We start from the raw sequence: 20,551 nt of genomic DNA, 5'->3' as shown, positions 1-20,551 counted from the left end.
CAGTAATCCTGGTCTCCAAACTGCCTCCCCCTGGCCAGCCTGATGCGCCTGATGGAGGGTAAAGAAACTGGTTGGAATAACGTGTTCCTTCCACGCGCTACGTCCAACCAGGGAAACTCCCCCCTGTCAGGTGTAAAGGAGCAACTTGGACACTCAGGCATGAAGGAAGCATGAGTTCAAGTCCGTTGCTCTCCCCATGTCCCCCATACATGGGGACTAGGTTGGCGGAGGGTGTGTAGAGCCCAGGATCACATTAGATAATTGACACGGGGTGAAAAATGGGTTACAAAATCGTGGGATAAAAAATATATATAAAAAGATGCGGAAATATGGGACGATACCTTTTTCTAAGGGTATCCTGGGAAAAAAAACAGTTTAAGTCCTGTATTCTTATATTTTTATTTACTGTCCTTTAACACAACTTTATATACAGTTATGTGACCCCCGCATCCCCAACAACAGGCAAACAACAGGAGTTTTGTGGTTATTGCTCCGGGTCGGTAGCTGAAGCATGGCTAGCGTCGTCACATGTTGGTGCTCATCCGGGTTTGGCTGGTGTTGGCAGGTGTGAGCTCTCCTTGGCCACCCTCCCTCGGTGGCGACTGAAGAAGACAGAGAAGGAAAAAAAGACATGATGACTTTCTGTACAATAAACTGGAGCCACTACTACCACAGAACACAACTTTTGTGGAAAGCATTTCTCTTAACTCACTCCAGGGGTGGACTGGCCACAGGATGTGCCATTTGGCCTGGTGGGCCAAATGTTAAATTCGTTGTCTGTCTGTTGGTTGTGTATCATTGATGTTGTACTGTAAATGTGGTGGTGTTAAGGGCTTGTATTTCAAGTGTTTATATGGGCCTCAACCCGAAAAGTCAGCAGAGTATCTGCACGCTTGTTGTGGTGGGCCAGTCTGGGCCGAATTACCCAAAAATGTCCGGGCCGAATTTTTGTCTCTTTCCCCTCCGTTCAACCCTTATTTTGAAGAGCCAAAAATCTGCGACCGGATGTTATGTTGTCTAACGAGTGTGTTGTCACTTATTTTTTGCACCGTGCATTATGTGTGACTAGATTTGGCACTGGCCTACTTGGAACGATGCAAGTTGGAAATGCATGCCCACCCAGTTATGTCTGTGTCCCTATTATGCCCATATATGGAGTTCTTTGTCAGGCATGCCCAAATATGGAGTCTACGTATGCAGGCTTGTCAGAACAGGCACCATATGGAGATATAGGGGTGAACAGGTCCAGAGCCCGGGCAGAGGCTTTTGTGCTGGTTCTGGACAGCGGTGTATCCGACGGACTCGAAACCGGTCACTGCACTCCCTGTGGGGGTGTGGGAACGCGTGTGTCAAATTTGAAGTTGTGTGGGGGGGAACGGTTTTCGAGTTACGTGGATTATAGACGTACGTACTGTACATACACACACACGTACAGAGACTTGTTGCATTGCTCACCATCAATAAAATAAAATAAAATTCTCATACACGCAACGACTACGCCTCAAGTAGCGACACAACTCAAACGTACAGTTTCAGCTTTGCAATCATGTAAATTGAAGAGGTAGTTAGAATTTCACAACGCTTTCACATGCTTTAGAAAAGGTTGGCAAAAAAAATAAATCAGATGGGCAGCGTGTGCTAGCCTGGCTAATAAGCCAGACCGAATCAGCCGTTGGCAAAAGAAATTGCCTGCCGGCGGATTACGGTCTGGAGAGGCTCAATTGTACGCCCATTTCCTACACCAGAGAACTGGTGTGGCCAATCGGGACACGGTATGCAATATGGGCGGGCTTTGGTACAGTGACGTTCAATGCTTGAGACCTTTGACTGACAGTAGCTCTGACCAATTGCGTCAAAGAGAAAATGTTTGAACCCGCCCCCCAGGAAACAAGATCCATACACAGCATCTCCAGACTCAAATACCACACGACAGTGTGATTTGAGTCTGGCTAATTAGCCAGGCTAAGTGTGTGCACATGCAGTAGAAGTGCTCCAATCATGTTTTTTGGGGGCCGATTACAATCACCGATTTCACACAATTTAGCAGCATTCGGTTTTTTTGTTGTGCAGTGAAAAGCTCAATTTCACATCAGAATGTATCTATATTCTTTTATTTTTTTTACCTTGACGTGGATCTGGTTGCGCAGCACGGCTGCTCTGAGGATCATGGCTTTGGCTCGTCTCTGAAACTCCTTGCCCATGTGGACGGACTTCTCAAAGGTGTGGCTCCTCTGGTCCACGTCACGGGCATACAGAATCTATCAGCAGCACAACGAAAGGCCATGTTAGGGATTATAGAATCTAACCGTACAACAAAAGACCCATGGCATTTCGTTCAACACGTGCACAGACACACATTAGATATACCAGTACACGTATGAACGTGAACAAGGAAAGACTGCCGTCATTTGCCGTGCTCTGCACAAATGGAACAAACTTCAGGAGGACTCTCTTAATCCATTTTGGGCGGGAACCCCTTTTGGTGTCTTAGCCATTATGATATAATTTAGCTATTGAAAAATAGCAGATCTACAAGCTCATAGCGCGCCACAGAGTGGCGCGCTACGAGCTTGTAGATCTGCTATTTTTTTTAAATCGTTAAAATGTGGCACAAATCATTGAATATATATTTCAGAGCAAACATTTTTAACTAAAATATTTGCTTCTGGGGGGGTCCCTGGAACTACATATTTTGAGATGGGGGTCTGTGGCCCAATAGAGATAATTCTGGGGGTCCTTGACATGAAAAAGGTTGAGCACCACTGACATAGAAACATAGGTTAATTTAAACTAAACTGCACGAGGAAGCTCGCTATGAAGATTGCGTCTTCTGACGTGATCACAGAAGCATTCTAATACACTCACAGGCAATCCATTGGCTGGGTCTGAGACTAAGGTGCACCTTGACCACCCCCCCAGGTAAAGGTGATAAAGGTGCCAATAAACCAATTAGTCTCCACTTCTGTGTAACTTCTCATGAAGATCACATGCATTGCTACAAAGTCTTGACTTCAGTGTGTTTGAGTTTACTAGGACAGGAGCGAATTCTGGTTCCACAAACTGCACCACTGGTGAGTTCCTGACTTTGAGGTTAAGAATTTCCTTGCACTATAAAATTCTATTCTGATAATCGGACGGCCAGCAAACGGCCCTGATTAAAAATCTAGCGACAGCTACACTATATTCTAGTGACAGCTAAGCTAGCTACTAGCTACAGCTACGCTGGCTACTAGTTGGACGGCCAGCACACGGCCCTGACTAGCCACAAGCCTGCTAAAGCTAAGCTAATAACAACTTAGCTTGGTTCCTGCAAAAGGACGCCCGGTGCTAGCTATTGTTAGCATCCCGCTAAGCTACCCTCCCCTCGTACTACTCCTGCTAACGGCCTGCAGAACGCTAAAGCAGTGATGTCGGGGAAGAGCAGAAACCAACGTCGCAAGGCTAATGATAAGCCCGCGGTGCTGCAGAAGCACTGTGAGACATGCTCCAACTGGATGGCCGGCGAGGACAAACACGAGGACTGTGTCCGTTGTTTGGGCCTGCAGCACGCTTTCGACGCCGTTCATAACCCGGGTGCCTGCTCCCTGTGTGACGGCGTCGACGCACGCATCATAACCCGCAGGCTAGTGCGTGCTAAGCAGTTCTTCGACGGAGCCATCCGACAACCAGAACCGGCAGACGACCGAGAGGTGGCCGATCAATTGGCGGAGGAGAGACGGGACGCATTGGACCCCGCTCGTTACTCTGAGGGTGATTATGCCGACCTACCGTCTACTTCCCGCGCGAAGCGGGCGGTTAAGAAAGCCAAACAAGCAGCTAGGAAAGCTCTGGCTGACGAGGTTACGGCTCCAGCGGCTGCCGAAATCCCGCACTCCCCGCCTCGCCAACGTACGAGGCGCACAGATCGTCCTTCCCCTGTCGAGCAACACGCCGGCGATGAAGAACAGTCCTCGGAGGGAGACCGGAGCCAGAGCTCCAGCGGTAGCTCCTCTTCTTCCTACTCTGAGGGCTCTTCTGAGAGTGAGTCAGAATCGGAGTCTGAGGGACGCCTCAGAGCCACTCTCATCGCAGGAATGCCGCCTCAGACGGCGGCCCGGACTGAGCCCAAGCCCCGGGCTGGGACTGAGGCTCTGGCTACAACAGCTCCGGATGAAACCGAGCCACAGAGCACGGCGGTGCCTGACACGGCACCCCAGACCGATGCTCAGAACCGAGCCCCTGCTCGGTCCCGAGTCGTCCTCGAGATGGACAAGTCAGAGCTGATTGATGTCTTCAAGAAGGCTACTGAACGCAGCGGTCTAACGTGGCCAGCTGAAGCTACTCCAGCGGCGGCTGCGACGGACACGGCCTGGGATGATTTCGGTAAGGATCCGGACGCTCCCCGAGCCAAACAGATCCTACCCTTGGCTAAGGGTTTCACGGGGGCGCTCGGTGAATCCTGGGAGCACCCCTACACCCACTCCTTCCTACCCACACATAAGAAAGAGCTTGATTGTGTCGCCATGAAGAAAGTGGGTCTGGAATCTCTGCCCGAGATGGACAGATTCCTGGCTTCTCATCTCCTACATGTCCCCGAAGTCGCCCCACCAAAGGAGCCGAAATTCGCTCTCACACAGGAAAACGACATGTCCACAATGGTGAAGAAGGCATACGCGACGCTTACGGGCTCCGTGAAAGCCATCAACGCCATCACACTACTCCAGGGCTCTGTCTCCCACATTTTCAAAACATCGGGAGAGGCATTGAATCTGGAGCAGCTCTACGAGCTACGGAGGCTCCATAAAGAGGCGCTCGCGCTGACAAGGTACAACACGGAGATGACGGGAAAGACAATGGCTACTCTAGTAGTACTAGAACGGGCTAGATGGCTAAACCACTCCGAAACCAAAGAGAGAGCCTCTCTCCTGGACCAACCCATCCTGCAAGACAATCTTTTCTCTGGCACGGTGGCCGATCTCACGGCCAGACACGAAGATAGAGAGAAAAAGAAGCAGGCGGCGCAGGCTTTCATGCCGACGGAGAAAAAGCCTCCGCCAGGTAACAAAAGAAATAGATCCTCGTATGGCCGCTCTATGAACCGGAGGGACAACGAGAGGGAGCGCGGCTCCAGGCCTCCTTTCAAGGCTCCAGCGGCTGCCAGAGCCCCCTCTGCTTCGGGAGGCCAGTACCAACACCAACACCGACAACAGTCACAGCAGGATCGCAAGAAGGACAACGGGCCTCACGGCCAGCCTCCTTCCGCGGCGGCGGGACGGAAGCGTCAACGCCACGTGCACAACAACAACAAGCAGCAGCGTAAATGACACTGCGCCGAGCCTCGGGGAGACGTTGATGGAATCCGTCTCCCTCCGCCCCCACGTTCTGGGAAGAGCTTACGCTGGCGGCGTAGTAGCCTCGGGCTTTACGCCACTAGCGCAGAGAGCACCGGACAGAATGAGCGTTGTTGCACCGATTTTTGCGAAAAAAATGTCGTTGCATACTGTACCTCCCCTGTCCCCCTCCCTGATTCAAATAAAAATGTTGTGTGGAACAAAATGTTTGAATCCTTGCCAGAACACACGGGGTATGAGCCCACTGCCACGCAGGTCAATGAAACGACCCGCGGCAGTCGGACGAAACGCAGATATTTTGACAGCGCATCAGAGCGCTGCAAAAAGGCACAAGCACCATGCCAGTTTGATGGCCCCGTCGCTAGGGGGCGCCGTTTTACCACGGCTGAACATGGTGCCAGTGTTAACCAAGGTAACACAATGCCTGCCGCGGGAGGCACCCACTCTAACTCAAAAAAGAGTAGGGCTGACAATAAATCCTCTGACGCGGTGCGTTTCAAAATGGATAGAGTGCGGCGCACACACCTGGGTGGTGGACACCGTGAGGAAAGGCTACAAGCTGCAGTTCTCCGCAGAACCACCCACATTCGAGAAGGTAATATTCTCTCAGGCAAGCGGACAGGCAGCCGTCATTTTGCGAAACGAAATAATTTCCCTGCTGGCCAAGAATGCCATTCAGGAAGTACCTCCAGATCAGAGCCTAAACGGTTTCTACAGTCGGTATTTTCTGGTAAAGAAAAAAGGGGGGGGGATGCGTCCTATTCTGGACCTCCGAGCCCTCAACCGATATCTGAAGGATTTTCGTTTCAAGATGCTGACAAATGCGGCACTGTTACGCATGATACGCAAAGGGGATTGGTTCACGTCAGTGGACCTCAAGGACGCCTATTTTCATGTCCCGATTTACCCGCCGCACAGGAAGTTCCTGCGGTTCGGGTTCGGAGGACGGGTTTACGAATACCTAGTTCTCCCTTTCGGGATGTCCTTGAGCCCCCGAGTGTTTGTGAAGTGTACTCAAGCGGCCATAGCCCCTTTGAGACAACGGGGAGTTCGCATAGCGAGCTATATCGACGACTGGCTCCTGCTTGCGCAGTCGGAAAGCGAGGCACGACTCCACACCAGCTGGGTAGTGAGTCACCTGCAGTCTCTGGGTTTCAGTCTGAACTACGAAAAGAGCGTGCTCATACCAGCGAGGTCAACAGACTTCATAGGTTTAACACTGAACTCTGTCTCCCTCACGGCTCGGCTGTCACAGGACAGAATGACTTCCGTTCTGAAGTGCGCGAGCTCGTTCCAGGTGGGACGCAGGGTCCCTTTTCGTACGTGCCAGAAAATGGCGGGACTCATGGCTTCTGCTATAACCGTGTTACGGTTAGGCAGACTGTACATGAGACCTTTTCAGAGGTGGATGCTCTCACTCAGGGTGCCCAACGATCGCCGTCATCGCCTGGTTACAGTCCAAACGGAGTGTATATCGGCGCTGCATCCATGGAGAGACAGGTCATTTCTTTCCGAAGGGGTGTCCATGGGTCTGGTCGTGTCGAGGAAGATCATCACTACGGATGCCAGTATGACTGGGTGGGGCGCCACCCACGAGGGCAGAACTGCCAGGGGAGTGTGGGGCGACGAACTGAGGACCGCCCACATCAACTATCTAGAGCTGATGGCAGTATGGTTAGCCGTACGACACTTCGAACCCCTCATCAAGGATTGTCACGTCCTGGTCAGGACGGACAATACGACGACCATGTGCTACGTCAACAAGCAAGGGGGACTACGATCCCGCCTGCTGCATGCGCTAGCACAAGACCTGACTCTGTGGTGCGACACACATTTGAGGTCAATCAGAGCCTCCCACGTCCCGGGGATACTGAACAGGGGAGCGGATCTTCTGTCCAGAGGGAGGTGCCACTATGCGGACTGGTCCCTACACGACGCGGTGGCAGCTCAGCTCTGGGACAGGTTCGGCCGACCACAAGTGGACCTGTTCGCCTCGGGGGAGAACGCGAAATGCCCGGAGTTCTTCTCCATAGCGGGACAGGAGTCTCTGGGCCTAGACGCGCTAGCGCACGTCTGGCCCGGAAGTCTGCTGTACGCGTTCCCTCCCATTTCCCTGATATCTCCAGTCCTGGAGAGAGTGAGAACCCAGGGCCTAGCGGTAATACTGATAGCTCCAGGGTGGGGCTCTTGGAGGTCGGAGATATCACCTCTCCTCTACGACCATCCGTGGCAGCTCCCGCTGCGCAGGGATCTGCTGACGCAAGCGAAGGGGGAAATCTTCCATCCACGGCCGGAAGACCTGGATCTATGGGCTTGGCCCGTGAGAGGATGAACCTTGACGCGGAAGGCCTGCCGCAGAGTGTCATCAACACTATACAGAGTGCGAGAGCTCGGTCAACCAGGGAGGCCTACGACGGGAGGTGGCGTGCGTTTGAGAAATGGTGTCTACAGACGCAGGCGGTGCCTTTTCAGGCATCTGTGAAAGTGATTCTGTCTTTCCTTCAGAGTCTGATGGACAAGGGCCTGTCTTACAACTCCCTGAAGGTCTACCTGGCGGCTATTTCGGCCTGCCATGTTGGATTCGGGAATGGCACTGTCTGGGTGCACCCTCTAGTGCGTCGGTATATGGCCGGTGCGATGCGCCTCCTCCAGGTACCGAAGTCTATGGTTCCTTCGTGGGACCTCGCGCTGGTTTTGGACTCCTTGTCTCGACCGCCATTCGAGCCGTTGGCGTCAGTGGGGCTGCAGTTTTTGTCGTTGAAAACGGCGCTACTGCTGGCGTTGGTGACTGCTAAACGGGTCGGTGACATTCACGCTTTTTCAGTAAGCGAGGAGTGCACACGTTTTTCCGTGGACAGGACGAGGGTGGTCATTACGACCAACCCGGCTTTTGTGCCTAAGAACCAGTTGACCACCTGTATACCGGTGGACCTGGTGGAATTCTGTCCTCCTCCTTTTTCCTCGGCAGAGGATGAGAGGAGGCATACTCTGTGCCCTGTACGGGTTTTACGAACTTACATGGACAGGACGGCGGCACACAGGAAGACAACTCAGTTGTTTGTGTCCTGGGCCCCCAAGACCTTGGGGAAGGCAGTATCCAAGGTGAGGATCTCACAATGGATAGTGGAAGCCATAGAACGATCTTACTCGGCCAGGGGTTTGCAGCCTCCCATAAGGGTGAAGGCGCACTCCACGAGGGGTATGGCGACGTCCTGGGCTCTCTCCAGGGGAGTGTCTATCCAGGAGGTGTGTACGGCTGCGAGCTGGGCATCCTCCTCGACGTTTGCCAATTTTTACAGATTGGATGTGACGGCTGCGCCAGTGGCGCATGCTGTCCTCAGCGTGGCTTCAAAGTAAGGTTTGGATCTATCGGGCCTCTGAGTGGAGTGGCCCTGGGTCCGAGGTTCCTTCCTTTTTCCGCCGGCTTTTTGAGCCGGGTGGTTTTTCGCTCCCGTCACCCTACAGGCAGAGGTCGGGACCCGTGAGTCTAGACTTTGTGGTGGCAAGAAGGGAGTGTATCGGGTCTTCATAGCGAGCTTCCTCGTGCAGTTTAGTTTAAATTAACTATAGGTTACGAAGGTAACCCTGGTTAATTAAATAAACAAGCGAGGAAGCTCGCCAAAACGCCCTTCTTGTAGGCAATGCCTCATGAGAAGGTTCCACATGTTTGAAGTGGAGACTAATTGGTTTATTGGCACCTTTATCACCTTTACCTGGGGGGGTGGTCAAGGTGCACCTTAGTCTCAGACCCAGCCAATGGATTGCCTGTGAGTGTATTAGAATGCTTCTGTGATCACGTCAGAAGACGCAATCTTCATAGCGAGCTTCCTCGCTTGTTTATTTAATTAACCAGGGTTACCTTCGTAACCTATAGTTTTTCAGAAAAAATTTAGGATTTAGAAGCCTTTTTTTAAATCGACTTCAGTCCAAAATGGGTTAAACTGGATCGATTGGTCTCGATAGTAGACATTTAGGGTGCTTCTTGAGGTGCTCTATATTTGTAAACGGTGAATCCGCAAAACGTGTGACATCATGGCTCACTTCCCGTATGTTTATTACATCGGTGCAGAGCCGTAGGCGATATTTGAGTTCCTAGGATGAGTAAGCGTTCCCTGCTCGCCCCACTCATCCTAGGAATACAAATTTAGCGAGCCGCAAAACGATAATGGTGAATGTAAACAGTCGTGTGATAGGAAATACAACGGAAGTGGTTCTGCATGCCTGGTCTGTCTGTCAGTGCGTCACCGCCACCTGCTGTAAGCACCTGGCATGTACACTACAGCGTTTTAAATCAATTGTGCCTCCGTCTAAAAGCAGAATAAAAAGTGAGAATGCAACGGGACTTTGCCATTGCCCAAAAGATACATTTTGGAGAATGTCTCCCCGGGACCAAAACTAGTGAAAATAGCAGATAGATCGGCTATTTTATTTACTTTTCAGCCTATCTCCATATAATTGGTCCTCACCAATGTTCATGATAATATGCCACACATGTTTTTCTACTCAGTCTGTGTCTCATAGGAGGTCTGTGGGCAGTTCAGAAACCCGTCCACCAGTGACATCATCGATGGGGAATCCAAGCTAATAGAAAGTGCAGGCTTTCTATTCCTGAAAAGTTGTAATGCGAAAATGGAAGCCCCCGTTCTCACGATAATACAAATCTAAATTTATATATTTTTTTAAATCTTGTTTAGAAAATAATCTGCCTAACATGTCACTGGTGGACGGGTTTCTGAACTGCCCACAGCCCTGCTATGAGACACAGACTGAATAGATTTTTTTTTTGTATTTTATCATGAACATTAGTGAGGACCAATTATATGAAGATGGGTTGAAAAGTGGTGAAGTGGTCCTTTAAACACTTGTTTTCTACTTTATGGAATTTCTTTGATTCTTTGCTCATTTCTTCATAACATTACTAGAAAGAAAATGTTTTTGAAAATGTTTCTGATTCATGAAAATGTTGGAAATGAATTAGAAATGTTTTTTGAAAAGGTTTTGAAATAATAATTTAAAAAAATAAAATAAAGGGACCCATAAAACTCTAGCATTTCTGGGGGAAACGGTTGTCTAAACGTGCCGTGCGTGTGTTACCTTGCTGTGGGAGTCGATGCGTCCGTTGACGAGTCCTTCTAGAATCAGCTGTGTGAGTTCGTCCTCCAGAGCAGGTACTGTGGTGTTGAAGGCCTGGGCCATGTTCATCATGTCTGCCGACACGTATGGGCTGAAATACTGAGAGAGAGAGAGAGAGAGAGAGAGAGAGAGAGAGAATGAGAGATTAATGTCTGGATGGGCGAACAGGAGATAGAAAGACATGGGAAGCGAATGAGAGATGTGAGTTTGTCTTTAACTCGTACGTGTCAGTAAGGTAAATAGCAGCCCGTCTGAGTCAAGGTGAGGTGTGTGTGTGTGTGTGTGTGTGTGTGTGTGTGTGTGTGTCAGACAGACAAAAAACTAAAAGCTAGTGTGAAGAAATGGGTTAATAAACAATACAAGCGTTCTCTGTGGACTCACCTGTATTAGAGCTCTGTTCCTGATCTGTGTGTACAGGGTTCTGACATGAGGAGCCAGGTACATGTCCAGCAGAAGGTTGTCCTGGAGGACACACACCCCACACCCCACACACACACACACACACACACACACACACACACACACACACACACACACACACACACACACACACACACACACACACACACACACACACACACACACACACACACACACACACACACACACACACACACACACACACACACACTAATCCTTGCAGTTTTCTGAGAAACCTATGCTGCTATATAATTCAGCGGTGCTCAAACTTTTACGTGTCAAGGATCGTATCCCCGGCCTAAATGATATGTATTTGGCTGCAGTGCCGAACCGCATCTCAAAATATGTTGTTCCAAGTAGCCCCCAGAAGCAAGGATTGGAGTTTAAAATGTTTGCTTTAAAAAAAGCTCTTACCCTCAATTCGTCCAGTAGTTTGAGACAGGAGGCGTACTTGGACTCGTAGAACGTAAAGATGATGTCACGGACCTGTGGCTCTAACTCTAAAAATAACTTAAAGGTGCTGGATGGGAGAGAGAGACCAAAACAAAACAAAAAACACGTTAATGTTGCGGAATCATGAAACGTCAACATCAGATGGCAAAATCTGATCTACAAGTTCACAACGCGTCCTCTTAGTTCTACTGGATCTCTTCTCTACCAGTCCCTCCCTTAACATTTTAGTTTGTATTTGTCAAAATTGTCAATATATTTAGTCTTAGTCATCATACAAGCTTAGTTTTTATTTAGCTTTTATTTTGTTTTCGTCAGTGAAAAAAGGTAGTCGACAAACATATTTCCGTTTTAGTCCAAATTCAACCGTGAATGAATGAAGTCTCTGTACCTGCTGGAAATGACATTTTTTTGGAGCTCCTGTCTGTCGAATGTTGCCAGTGCACAGAAACCTCCGTACACGGCTACGTTACTGGGAGACAGAAGCTGGAAGACACGAGAACATAAATTAAATGCATTACCAGCCAATAGAAACTAAACTCTGTCCACCGACTGTGTGGCATGGGACAGGTCTGCTCTGAATGGAGTTTACAGCAGTTTGTCAAATAAGCAACATTGATACTGTAGTAGGCCTGTTGAAGCTAAAGTCACCAGGTATAGAGCGTCGCAGTCCCGCCCCCTACCATGGCCCAGGAAATGAATCCCAATGCATTTTTCCCATAGACATTTCAAAAAGTATTTATTTAAAGACGGTTACGCCGCGGACAAAGCCAACTCGAGTCGTGACAACTCATGACAACACAAACAATATTTTGGACCAAACAAATAATTACAAAGAAGAAAAACAACAAAAAAAGTGTTGTAACCCTCCCCGTTTTTTTCTTCTTTCTAATTATTTGTTCGGCCCAAAATATTGTGTTTGTTGTCATGATTTGTCACGACTCGAGTTGGCTTTGTCCGCGGCGTAAACGTCTTTAAATAAATACTTTCTGAAATGTCTATGAGGAAAATGAACGGAGAATCATTTCCTGGGCCATGGTAGGGGGCGGGACTGCGACGCTCTATTGTGTTATAGGTTAACTCACCTCTGGAAAATCACAGTGGTCAAAGGAGGCTAGTAGGAAGCACTTGGCTGCTGCCTTGTACTTCTGAGACGCCAGCTCTGCCAGGCCTGCAGTACAGCACCCAGACAGTGTACACAAAGATGAAGGGTCAAATATCCCCTTAACACCATACAGTTGTAGATCGTTATTATTACATACATTTTTTTTTTTCTTCCAACCAAATTGAGCAGAACATTTACAACTAGAAAAAGTGCCCTTCTGGGCACAGGTCTCCACCAGGAGGATAGGACTGTGTGAGATGTTTGGCAAAATGTTTAGGAGTAATATAAACATGTTTTTTTGTTTGTTTGTTTTTTCCAACAATTTTTTGTTCTTTTGTTGAGGAAATGCAGAGCCAGATCACTCATAGCATCTCTGAGGATAGAATTCTGGATGAGCAGGACATGTGCAGCATTTTGAACAAAACGGGCCACTCCTGAAAACTTTGGAAGGCAATGTTAGCCAATCAGTGTAGAATCTGAGAAATCCAACAGACTCGTCTTGTTCACATGACTACAGAGATCATGTGTACCGATTTGCGTGAGATTTGGATGAAATCTGTGCAAATAACATAAGCAATGTGTTTTGCAGAAATCAGCCTCATGGTGGCACTATAACCGGCAGATGTGGAGGGATGCAGAGACAATGTTTTTCCATGGCCTCTAGGGAGTGCGCATACATAAGTTGTATACAGATCAATAGCTAAAAACAGGAATTGGCCTGTTATAGCACCACCATGAGGCTGATTTGGAAGAAAATTAGTGGCATGTCGTCCTCGGCCTAGTGGAAATGTGCGTGTATAATTTCACGGAAATTGCACACTGTGTTTTGTGGCATTTTGTTCGAAACGGACCAATCATGTGAGCTTTGGAAGCCAATCTTAGCCAATCAGGATGGAAGATGGGAAATGGTGCAGATCCGTGTTGATCACATGACTATGAAGATAGTGTATACCGAATTGTGTGATGTATGGATAAAATGTGTACGAGTAATCTACAGAAATGTGTTTTGCCTAAATCAGCCTCATGGTGGCGCTATAACAGGCCGTTGAAGAATATTTGGGGCAGAGGTTCGTTGTTGGCATCCATGGAGTGTGTGTGCAAAATTTGGCATGGATCGGGCCAACGGTGGCGGAGATTAGCTGATAACGGACGGACGGAAGGAAGGAAGGAAGGACGGACACACACACACACACACACGGACGGAGTGCAAAACATACTCTCTCCCCATGCCTTCGGCCTGGTGGAGACAATAACCATTGACATTCACATTAACCGATAATATGCGACTATCCAAACAGGCATTGAGTTTACCATTGCAGACATTTACCTGAACCGTGGTCAGACTCAATGCAAGTTAATATGCCAATAGCTAGTTCCACAAGTCATCAATCATATTGAATAACGCAAGTCTTATGAGATGGCAGTATTCCTTTACCTGCAGCACATTTTAATTTGGTGAGGACCGATTGGTTTTGACTGTCTCTGTCTCCTCTTTGCTGGAACAAAAGACACACATACACAACAAATTAACACATTCAGAAAAACACATTTACTCTAGTAGTGTTTCATCGTGGCTAAATTAATCCTTACTGGTATTGCATTATTTGTTTAAATGCATGCAGTCATGCTAACAAAAAAAACACACGTCAAAGTAGGCAATACACACGTGTGAATAGACACCAGTTATACCCGAGGTATAATCAGACATGTATGTTTGAGGAAATTAAATACATTTAAACCATACACGCAAAATAAAAGTGTTACATTGTGGTGCGTTGTGAGCTTGTAAGTAAGTCGCCTTGGTCCCGACTCCCGAGCCATGTGGCCCATAGGTCAGGAGCCTATATCCCGTTTGTGTAGCATGAGGCAGCTTGATGTACAAGTCACATCCTGGACATGATGCTAGCACTGTATGCCACAGGGACCAACCCTCAATCCAACCCTTGATGCCGAGTGCCAAGCAGGGAGGCAATGAGTACCATTTGATAGTATTGGCCTATTTGGTATGACTCGGCTGGGGCTTGAACCCCGAACTCCCAGTCCTCAGGGCGCACACTCTGTTCACCTATTTTCACCTATTACAACATGACCAGAATTGGGATGCCAGGTTTAACATGGTTAAAATGGACTTAGTCCATTAACAACAAAAAGGGGACTCGGGTTAGTGGCAAACCATGGTGCTTAGCTTACCTCTGCTATTTCTGGGGTAGACTCAGCCTTGCTGACGTAGCTCAGCACATGGGACCAGTTCTGGAGGTAAACACTGACCTGGAGAAGGACAAGAGAGAGCTTTTTTTCTTACACCCAAAGTCACCATGCTGTCATCCCATTCAGTTTTAGTCTAAACAGGAGAAAGTCTGTCAGTCATGTCATGTTCTATACCTATTACCAGTGGTTCTCAAACTTTTTCATTCCAAGTGTGTTTGTCTAATATGTAACGCCATCGACACTATTCCAAAGCCCCCTCAGGTACATCGTTTAACAATTTTCAGCTATTGGATAATATATTTTTTTTATGGGTACATCTTGTTGAGCTTGTCATTTTGAAAGTAGCTCTCAAGTCAAAAAAGTGTGGGCAGCCCTGGTCTAAGTGATTACACTGAATGTTGATCAATTCCAAATACTATCAAAGTATTCTAAGGCACCCCTGGGCTTTGAGAAAGCCTGCCATTTACCTTGATAACATTAAGACACATGTTAATGACATGCTTGGCACTGGTACAGTAGTCTCTGGCTCTGGAGTAACACTTGAGAGCGTTGCTGAGGTCACCACAATCTAGATAATGATCGCCCAAGTCATCGTGTCCTCGCCTGGGAAGAGGGAAAGATAACCAAAGGCCATGGTCAATCAGTTTGTTGTTTTTAATTTATGATGAATTATTTATTTTTACAGTGGAAGGGAAATACATTTGACAAGATTGTTTTCTCTTCTCTTCATTGTTGACTTCTTATACTAGGCTGATTTCAGTAAATAAAGGCATTGTAAACAAGGAGGTAAATGTGCCTTGAACTGTAATTACACTTGTCTCTTTTGAAAGAGACATAGAAAAGTGTGAGTGTGGGTTTGTAAAATGAAACGCTGCCTCTGAGCCAAGCGTACCTGATGCTCTCTTTGATGGAGTTTCCTTTGTAGTTCTTGAGGTCGGTGTCTAGTTTCTCCAGTTTGAGCAGGGCTTTCTTCCGGGTAGACTCGGCCCAGGCTGTGTCCAGAGCCGGAGGGTCCGCTGCTCCTTCAGGCACTGCGTCCGGTACACCCTGGACCTCACTGTAGTGTACAAGTACAACAACACATACTGGATGTTTTTACATGACTGACTCTACATAACTCAGTGCCGTGGTTCCCAACCTTTTCAGGCTGTTGTTCTGTTCTTATATTATTTGACAATCTTGCCCTAGGCGATCTGTGGTCATTAACACCTTAGTAGCCCGGAACTATTTAATCCATTTCATCCATGTGCCCATCATTTATAGCGCCCGGACCACTTTTACCGGCGCACCGGAAGTTGCTGTGCATGTCTGTGTTAGCCTGGTTAATAAACCAGACCGAATCAGCCGTTGGCAAAAAAAAGTTGCCTACCAGCGGATTACGGTCTGGCGAGGCTCAGTAGCACGCCTCTTTCCTACAGCAGAGAACAGGTCGGACCAATCGGGACACGGTATGCAATATAGGCGGGCTTTGGTACAGTGACGTTCAATGCTTGAGACTTTTGACTGACAGTAGCTCTGACCAATTGCGTCAAAGAGAAAATGTTCCCCGGGAAATGAAATCCAAGTGGAGCCAGCCCAGACTGATATACCGCGACAGTGTTGTGTGATATTAGTCTGGCTTATTAGCCAGGCTATGTCTGTGTAGCAGCTAACAATAGCCACACCACTCTAGAGTCGATCGACAACAACGGGAGGTAAGAATAAATCTATCGCAACTAGCGACTGGACCGCGGAAGGCCGTCAAACACAGGATCTTTTTTCAGAATTAGACGGGATGATTTAGATCGGGAGTTATGATCGTTTTAAGATTTTCGTTTTCGTCAGCTAAACAGGCAGGGAACATTTTCGATGACGTGTCACTGTTTGACACGTGATCGGATTGGGCAACAAGCGCTCCTAGGCTGTGGAGCGAAGCGATCGGTTTTGATATCATTAATCTCCGTCCTATTTATCAATCTCCGGCTTGGGCACTTGACCATGACCTTGAACTTGACGGAGATCTCCGCCCCGGGCCTCCATGGTGTTAATTAATCTCGCCCCAAATCTCGCCCTAGGAGGGGAATGAGTTAACACCTAAACGGAGAACAACCTTTTAGACAGGAGGATGACAGAACAGAAGCCGGCAGAAAGCTTTGCTCTGAGCCATGTTTAATTATACAGCCAGGATCAAACAGTTCACCAAGCCCAACAATACGGCCTGGCCTGCTTCAGAGACATCATGTCTATTTGACATTTGTTTTCACACCGTCATCAGACGATCATGATGATCCCAAACACACGCAGTCTGCATACGGACGTACCGGGAGGCCTCTGTGAGCTTTCGATGAATCTCCTCGTACGCGTCCACATTGAACGTCCTCTGGACGAAGGTGAGCGCCATCTTGAGAGCCTCGACGCGGAGCTGGGGACAGTGCTGAGCGATGAACTGGAGCCTCTCGATCCTCATCAGGCCACTGTAGCTGGCCGCATACTGCTCCAGGTCCTGTAGGCAAAGAGGAAGAACATCATTAACCATATTACAATCACATGGATTCTGATTAGGGATGCACCGATATGGAAATTCTTGGCCGACACCGATACCAATGTTTAAAATAACAATTTAGCCAATACTGATAATGAGATGTTTCTTTAGTTTTGTTGTTTTTTATTTCCACCTCTTGTGCCAGGGAAACAAATACATCTTCAATACAAGAAATAAATGTTCAGAATCTACAGCTTGGTAGGCTGCAGATAACGAACACACCAACACAGCCAAAGCTAAATGTATGCTTATCGGGGCGCCCGCTGTCCTAGCGGTCCAGGCGCATGCCACATATAGGCTCTGGCCTGACAGCGCATTGAGTGTTCGAGTCCCGTTCATGACGACCTTTGCTGCATGTCTCTCCCTCTGTCTGTCTTTCTCCACTGTAAGTATCAATAAAGTCACAAAAGCAACAAACAAAGATCTAAAAATAACAAATAAAATAAAAGGATGCTCATCAACCACAGATAAATATCAGCTACTGCCATCGGTTAATGTCAGTTTGATTTGCAGATACCGATATTGACCGATAACGGCAAATATCGTCCGATACCGATATGTGGCCGTTACACCGGTGCATCCCTAATTCTAATACACCCCTACTTGAACTTGAACTTGAAGGGTAAAATGCAATTTCACCATCAACGGTACCAGTTTATTATACATTTATGTAATCTAATTTACAGAGTGAGGCCACCACAGTTCTGACTGACATTTCCCTTTCTCTTAGTTGCAATACTGACAGTATAGATGTGTTCTATTGGTGGTTGCAATTCTTCCTCTGTCAGTGAAAAGTGGCATTGATGCATTCCTGCACATATTGTAAACTACACTGTTGTGTTGTGAACTTGTGTAGTTATCTGCATACCAGCGTTGGATTATCTACGATATAGTTGTTATCTGGAGCATTCTGCTGGTCATCATGAGGGTCAACATCTATCTGCATTGGCTCCACGGCCCCCTGGAAAAACAAAAAATACATTAGGCAAAGACTAACATCCCTCGGCTCGCTCAGATCCAACCATACCAACATCTTTGTAGAAGCTGGTATCTCAGCTATATGGTGCTCTGTCTAGTACTGTGCTGGCTTGTTACCTAGTAATGCCTAGTCTAGCCAGAGAACTATTTCACAATCTCCGAATGCTATACAGACTCTGGAACTAAGCCTCCCGAAATCCGAGTAAGGAAGCTGCTATTTTCGTTCACGAAAATATATTTTAAAATAACTATACATTGTATTGTTTTATTTCCTTTTCTGCTAAACAACAAGCTATATATGCTTAGATGTATTCTATTTATATTAGGGTAAATTTGCGCGACGGTAAAGACGAAACGGAAGTTCGGAGGCTCCACTTCCGCTTTATATTTTACTCATGATAGCTTTTCCACTGCTCCAGACTGTATGACGGAAGCATTTGGAAATTGCGAGAGGCAACAGTCTGGCAATGCCTAATGCCTAAATACTTTAGCCTGACACTTTTCATTTCGTTTCACTTCATTAAATATATATTTTGAATGGGTGTGGCTAGTGATTCAGGGGCTGGAGCCAGGCTATAAATACTGTGCACTGGTTATAATTGTTCTGAATGTTGGAGTTTGGAAGCGCTCGTTTTCAATAGTGCAACGTCCTGCTGCCTCCTGCAGGTGATACGAAGGACCATTGAGTGAGCGCTTCCAACACTCCAAATTATCACCTGCACGCCACAGAATGATTTGACAGAAAGTAGCTCATGACATGTCTAGGGTGGATCTTTATGAAACAAAGACTTTGCAGATAGAAAGATTATAATCAAGCTCTCCGTACAGCTGCAATGTTGGTGAGTGTAACACAATCAGATAGGACTTTTCTGTTTCCTTTTTATATCAGAATTGATCAAATAAATGATATGATATACTACTCAACTTTATTGTCAGTTTGCAACTTTGCAACTTGTCTTGCGACCCAGTGGCCTTGCATGCAACACATACACACATTTGACATAAAAGAACAGAAAAGAAAAACTAAATTACATACATAAAGACAAAGGCAAGAGCAATGTCCACAGCTCAGTCTAGTCCTGGCCAAACTCCTGAAAGTCGACTGATGGACAAAGGACTATCTCCTTCCTGAAGGCAGCAACCTACACTGTAGTACACTCTCCATGCAAAACATGGCTAGTATTTGAGGTGATATTCCTTGCTAACCTTAATAGGATGCAGCTGCTGTTAACATACGTGGATGTATCAAGGTTCAAGTTTATTTAAAGTCCCCGAAAGGCAAATTAATTGCAGCATCATAGACAGTCATCACTACATCGAACAACACATTAAAATACAATAAAACATACAATACACATAGCCGATACCAGGAAAAGTACAATAAGTGCACATTTGACCTTAAAGTGCCAGGTGTTAAAGACAAGTGCTATGCAATAAAGTGCACATTGACATGGAAAGTGCATGTACATAGTCCCAGAAGACAGAACCATGTACTGAAGTGGTTGTCCAACAATCTTTGAACAAATGTTCAGTTGTTGCAGCAATTGTGACTTTAGTGGAAAAGATGCTAAAGAGCACCAAAAGATGTTAGTAAAACGGCGAAGGAAAGTGATTCTTTGCTTTGTTTTCTTACACACAATCTATGAACCAAACTCCTCCATCACCCGCAGGTGCCATACATCTCCTCCATCTCTCTCATCGCCACCTCTCTGCATCCTCAGACTCCATCACCTCTCATCAGAATCTCTCTTTAATAGTAGCTCGAGAAATGCACACGATGAATGACAGCTCACACTCGTATGAATGAATGAGCAGCAACATCAAGGTTAGCAAATAGTAATGCTCGCTTAGCCAGCTTATGTTAAAAATGACTGCAGCTGCATGCTAGCCAACTCAATCACGTACAGCTATACTTGCTTAATTAAATCGTGTGGACTAGTACAACAGGCAAAGTAAGCAGACACCAGACAGACATATGCAGTCAACTTGTTTTCTTAAAGGAAATCTACAGCTGCAGTTTGAGCTCTTATAAAAGCTTCCCCACCAGGCATGTATACTTGGCTAACAGTTAGCCTTATCTAGCTATTTGGCTACCATGAGTTGAAACAGTTGAATTACCGGTATGAAGAATTGGAGGGGAGGGGGGGCGCTATCGTTGTGTAATTCCGACGTGTATAAATAAATCATACACTTTTCAATAAGTTAACTTTTTACCTGAAAGTTGAAGACCTGCACGGGCAGCGGCATCTTCTCTGTTCTGTTGTCAGAGTATATCCCTCAGTCACACATAGAGGCTGCAGATCTGTCCTGTTGTTCTGAATCACGATAACATCCGGTGCGTGCAGATGCTGTCAAGTCAGAGCTTCCGGTCCGCGATTTCAAATTAAATCTTCAATGTTCCCTTTT

At 47.1% G+C, this 20,551-nt stretch overlaps 1 protein-coding gene across 1 annotated transcript; it reads right to left on the bottom strand.

Moving 5' to 3' along the window:
- Positions 1-380: 380 nt before the first annotated feature.
- On the bottom strand, positions 381-20,499 carry LOC306936781 (COP9 signalosome complex subunit 1). Its single transcript, XM_079520397.1, has 14 exons — positions 20,360-20,499; positions 18,036-18,128; positions 16,947-17,128; positions 15,539-15,703; positions 15,114-15,249; positions 14,629-14,706; positions 13,874-13,934; positions 12,419-12,504; positions 11,725-11,819; positions 11,298-11,403; positions 10,845-10,925; positions 10,425-10,562; positions 2,124-2,258; positions 381-602 (listed from the first exon to the last, which is right to left on the bottom strand). Exons 1-14 carry the CDS (start codon positions 20,390-20,392, stop codon positions 525-527), a joined length of 1,467 nt encoding a protein of 488 aa, XP_079376523.1. The 5' UTR covers positions 20,393-20,499; the 3' UTR covers positions 381-524.
- Between the last annotated feature and the right edge of the window lie 52 nt (positions 20,500-20,551).

The sequence above is a fragment of the Electrona antarctica genome, assembly GCF_951216825.1.
Source record: "Electrona antarctica genome assembly, chromosome: 14".
NCBI classification, from domain to species: Eukaryota; Metazoa; Chordata; class Actinopteri; order Myctophiformes; family Myctophidae; genus Electrona; species Electrona antarctica.
Note: the sequence above shows the minus strand (reverse complement) of the source record. Positions and strands in the feature narration are given on the sequence as shown.

Bases quoted from the DNA above. Each gene is read 5' to 3' on its own strand.
- LOC306936781 (XM_079520397.1), bottom strand. From the start codon at position 20,392: ATGCCGCTGCCCGTGCAGGTCTTCAACTTTCAG. The intron at 15,250-15,538 runs GTACGCTTGGCT...CCCTCTTCCCAG, and splicing joins TCCATCAAAGAGAGCATCAG to GCGAGGACACGATGACTTGG. The intron at 14,707-15,113 runs GTAAATGGCAGG...GTCCTTCTCCAG, and splicing joins TGTGTCTTAATGTTATCAAG to GTCAGTGTTTACCTCCAGAA.